This window comes from Nilaparvata lugens, chromosome 3 (assembly GCF_014356525.2).
Source record: "Nilaparvata lugens isolate BPH chromosome 3, ASM1435652v1, whole genome shotgun sequence".
In the NCBI taxonomy this organism is placed as follows: Eukaryota; Metazoa; Arthropoda; class Insecta; order Hemiptera; family Delphacidae; genus Nilaparvata; species Nilaparvata lugens.
In genome coordinates, this window is record NC_052506.1 from 55,268,788 (window position 1) to 55,273,242 (window position 4,455).

Below are 4,455 nucleotides of genomic sequence, written 5' to 3' on the forward strand. Positions count from 1 at the left end.
GTGTAGAAATATTATTAGTTAATGCGGAGAATTGGCATAGCTATTCTTCTATCCTTATTCACTGCCATTATAACGTGGACCACACTATAGTACCCTGTCACAAAAATCTGCCATCTTGTTAGGAAGCGCTGCATTTTATGATGGTAGGTTTGGATCACTTTAATGATCTGTATCAATATTGATCTCGTTCACTGCCACGAGCCAATCAATAGCCCAGGATTGGAACTTCCCAAGGTCACGTGACGTGTCTAGTATTTACTCCATGTAATAAGCATTGGTTAAATAGGCATATTATTGACAGTTTCCATTCCGTACCTATTCTGTGCCAGTATGTTGTCGACTCACTTTGGGAACAAGCAAACATAAATTGGGTGTGTGACGTCACATGAGAGAGCCTTCGAACTACACCAATACCTACTACTACATCAGGCCCCTCAACTGGAGCTCCAATGAACTATGACGTCATTACATGTAGATCACTGATCTACTGGCGGTAGGCAAGCGAAATAAGAGCGCTGATACTTGTTATTACATCTGATACGGTAACCATCGAAATTTGTATTACGAATTCTATTTTCACGGTCTATTATTTCAATAAATATAGTTTGTTTATCATAAATCTAATATTTGTCTGTGGAAAGTAATGGTGAATGGAGTTTTAAATCATGGGATTCTGTTGTTGTGTACCCAACTGTCGCGGGAATTATCAGAAGACTTCAAAAGTTTCTGTATTTTCTTTTCCGAAAGATGAAACTTTGAAAAGAAAATGGATACAAGCGATAAGAAGGAAGAACTTTAATCCTACAAAATCTTCAAAGGTAAGTTATCATATTTTAATTTTAATTGCCTCAAGTTTTCCTGCAAAGGCTGCAAAACAGACATTCATTAATAAGCATAGCATAGCTACTTTGAAAAAATCAAAATTCATCATAAGTTTATCATAACAGACAAGCGTGTTTTTATTTTTTTGGAAATTTTTTTTCCGAAAATCTTCAATATGTCTGCATTTTATGCAGAATTACTCTGTAGTTTCTCAACTAATTATGTTTATTCAGTTATTATTTGAAAAATGTTTATCAGTTAAAATATCTATTTTTGTAAGAATATTAAAGTAGGCTAGATGTGTTGAGAAATTTTTCATCCTAATTCATAAATTTGTTGATCAGTGGAGAGCAGGGATGAGAGGAGAGAAATGGAGGACCTTTTCTTGACAGGTTTAATAAAGTTGCACCTTTGTTTCAGGTATGTGAAAAGCACTTTGATGATAGGGATATCATCAAAGTAGTAAGAGCATACAACGAGCATGGAGAAAATCTGGAAGCCAAACTCAATAGAGTCAAGTTGAAAGAAGGTGCAATTCCCAGATTCTTTCCCAATTGCCCAAAACATTGGTCAACTAAATATTCTTCAAGAGAAAGTGCTGAAGAGAGAAGAGAGCGTCAAGAAAACTATCAGTTGAATCAAGCAATTCAGAAAAGTTTGCAATCAAAGAAGAAATACGATGATGAATTCAAATTTAAAAGTTTTATTGAATTATCAAATTTAGTGGATTCAGTGAGAGTTGAAGTACCAAGTGAATGGAGTGTCGTAAAAAAACCAGACAGTGTTCTCTTCTTGATTGTTGAAGCTGTGCCTGTGCCTAACATTGTACTTTCAGCCATGGTGAATTCAAATTTACAGTTTTCGTTATTTGTGGGGCAAGTCGAATTAAAAGCAATGAACAATGTAAACTATCCGCGTGATGTAAATGACATCAACGATTTGATTGAAACATTGCATTCATTTACCAAATTCATTCAAAGCTCTAATGGGAGGCCAAATAAAAGTGATTTATTCAGCACAATTGATGGGTGTCTGAGCCAAATTGAGGAATTGGAATTTGCCTCCAACTCGGAAAAATTGAAGTTTATTAAGGAACAATTAAATCTTTTAGATACAAATAAGTTTTCCAACCGTTACTCAACAGAGTTCACCGTTTTATGCAGTATTTTCCATAGCATTTCATCTCATGCTTACAGATACTTGAGAAGTTCGGGCATAATCACATTACCTCATCCGAATACACTTCACAATCTATGCTTGGTTCACAATTCAAATCCAAGTATAGAGCTAACGGATAAAAACTTTCTCAGTTTTGCCAAGCGCAAATTCAATCTATTGAATAAGAATGATCTGACTGTTTCATTAATGATTGATGAAATTCATATCAAGCCGTATCTTGACTACACTGGAGGAGGAATTTTGGGCCATGCTTACTATAGTCAAGACATGGCAAGTTCAGCACATGTCTTTATGATTCAGAGCCTATGTTCTTCTTTCAGAGAAGTGATTTTTATTCTACCAGTGAGAACTATCAAAGCAGAAACATTATTTTATCACATAAAAAAAGTTACTGTTGGCCTACAAGAAATAGGTTTCAATGTAATATGTGTAATAAGTGACAACAATGCAATCAATCGCAAAGCTATGTCATTATTCAGTAATCCTCCTAATTTGAGTATTGTGTATCCACATCCTAGTGACAATAGGAAGCCACTTTTCTATTTATTTGACACTGTGCATATTTTGAAATGCATAAGAAACAACTGGATCAATCAAAAGGATACTGAACAAACAATCAAATATCCAGAAATAGAAAGTAATGAGGACACAGTAAATTTAGTTAGTGCTTCATTTGGTTGTTTGAAAAAAGTTTATGATATTGAGAACAAATCAGCAAATGTCATAAAATTTGCACACACATTGTCAATGAAGACACTTTCACCCACGAACTTTGAAAGGCAGTGTGTAAAATTTGTTCTTAATGTTTTCAATGAGCATGTGGTTGAAGGGTTGTTGGCCATTGGAAGATTACATTCAATTGAGCACTGTGATTCAACAGCAGACTTCATCAAGTTCATTTCGAAGTGGTGGAGAATTGTGAATGTTAAAACTATGTTCAAAGACATACGTTTCAAAGATGACTTACAAATGCCTCTTGCTCCTCATCAAGAAAACTTCAAGTTTCTGGAAAAGTTTCTAGATTGGCTTGACGTTTGGAAGCAAAAAAATCTTCAAAAAAACAAATTGACAAAAGAGACACATGAAGCATTAAGTCACACCACTCACGCTCTTCTAGAATTGACAAATTATTGCATCAATGAGCTTAATTTCAATTATATTCTTCCTGGAAAAATTCAAACAGATGCACTAGAAGCACGTTTTGGAAAGTATAGAACAATGGCAGGATCACAATACCTGATCTCGTTACGTCAGGTATTTGAGGTGGAATCAAAAATTCGACTGCAAAATCTACTTCCACTAACATTGAAATCCAGCAAATTTGGCAATATTCAAGTTGAATTGAGTGAAGAGGTATTGAATAGTACAAATGATCCTTTAGATCAATCAGTGAGTGGATCAATTCCAAAAAGTTTTGAAGACCTTGTCTTTGAAGAAGAGGACTTTGCAAATATTGAAGACAATGTTCCAGTACTCACGTATTTAGCTGGCTATTGTGCAAGAGCGGTGTTAAAAAAGAACAAGTGTGATCACTGCCGTCAGTCTCTCGTCCTAGCTGACAAATCATTCATTGTTGAAGAACAGAACTCTGCAAACTATAGTATGATACAAAATATTGACAGAGGTGGATTATCATATCCTAAACCCGAAGTTGTGAATGCCATTATTTTGAATAACATTATGATTCAAAAATTGGTTGAGAAAACCAACGAAAAAGAGTTTCTTCAAGTTGAAGATCAACGGCAATTATCAATGCAACTCACAAAAAAATTGATGGATGAATATGGTTTATTCCAAAGAAGTCTAAATTGTGGAGTGCATAGCAGAGAATTGGTGCTAAATAGTCTTCTGAAGGCATCTACGAACATAATGCTCAAGAACTATGTGAAGATAAAGAACGATAATTTTTCAAAAAGTAAATTGAAAAAAAGAAAGTTGAAAACTGTTCAACACTGAAAAGTTTTGATGAGTGAGAAATCGTGTAATAACTTTGGAAGAACTGTACATAAAGTGTGGGACAACAGTTTACATGAAGTGTGAAAGGACAGTGTAAGAGTGTGAAAGGAAAATGTAATTAAAGTTTGAAAGAACAGTGTAAATAATGTGTGGAATAACAGTGTGATAAGAGTGTGAAAGAGCAGTGTAAATAAAGTGTGAAAGAACAGTGTAAATAGTGTGTAAAATAACAGTGTAATTGGAGTGTAGAAGATCAGTGTAAATAAAGTGCGAAAGAACTGTTAAACTAATGAATTAAAAAGTAAATGAAAGTTTTAGAACTGTCCATAACATCATAAGATGGAAAGGTTTTACCTAACTAGAAAACATTCTAATAATAGGTTTCTCTGTAACCACAGATTTATTGTCATCCAGGTCTTTGGGAGCCTCTTTTCTGAAAATGAGTTACCTCTGATTTGGTTTACCTTTGCATTATCTCTCCTTTGATTCTGATACAGG

At 34.4% G+C, this 4,455-nt stretch overlaps 1 protein-coding gene across 1 annotated transcript; it reads left to right on the plus strand.

The window, feature by feature from the left end:
* Nucleotides 1-449: 449 nt before the first annotated feature.
* On the plus strand, nucleotides 450-2,923 carry LOC111048568 (THAP domain-containing protein 2-like). Its single transcript, XM_039422837.1, has 3 exons — nucleotides 450-818; nucleotides 1,243-1,662; nucleotides 2,831-2,923. Exons 1-3 carry the CDS (start codon nucleotides 666-668, stop codon nucleotides 2,921-2,923), a joined length of 666 nt encoding a protein of 221 aa, XP_039278771.1. The 5' UTR covers nucleotides 450-665.
* The last annotated feature ends 1,532 nt before the right edge of the window (nucleotides 2,924-4,455 follow it).

Coding starts and splice junctions, on each gene's coding strand:
- LOC111048568 (XM_039422837.1), top strand. CDS start 666: ATGGGATTCTGTTGTTGTGTACCCAACTGTCGCGGGAATTATCAGAAG. Junction 819..1,242: donor ATCCTACAAAATCTTCAAAG/GTAAGTTATCAT, acceptor CCTTTGTTTCAG/GTATGTGAAAAGCACTTTGA. Junction 1,663..2,830: donor ACATTGTACTTTCAGCCATG/GTGAATTCAAAT, acceptor ATGTGGTTGAAG/GGTTGTTGGCCATTGGAAGA.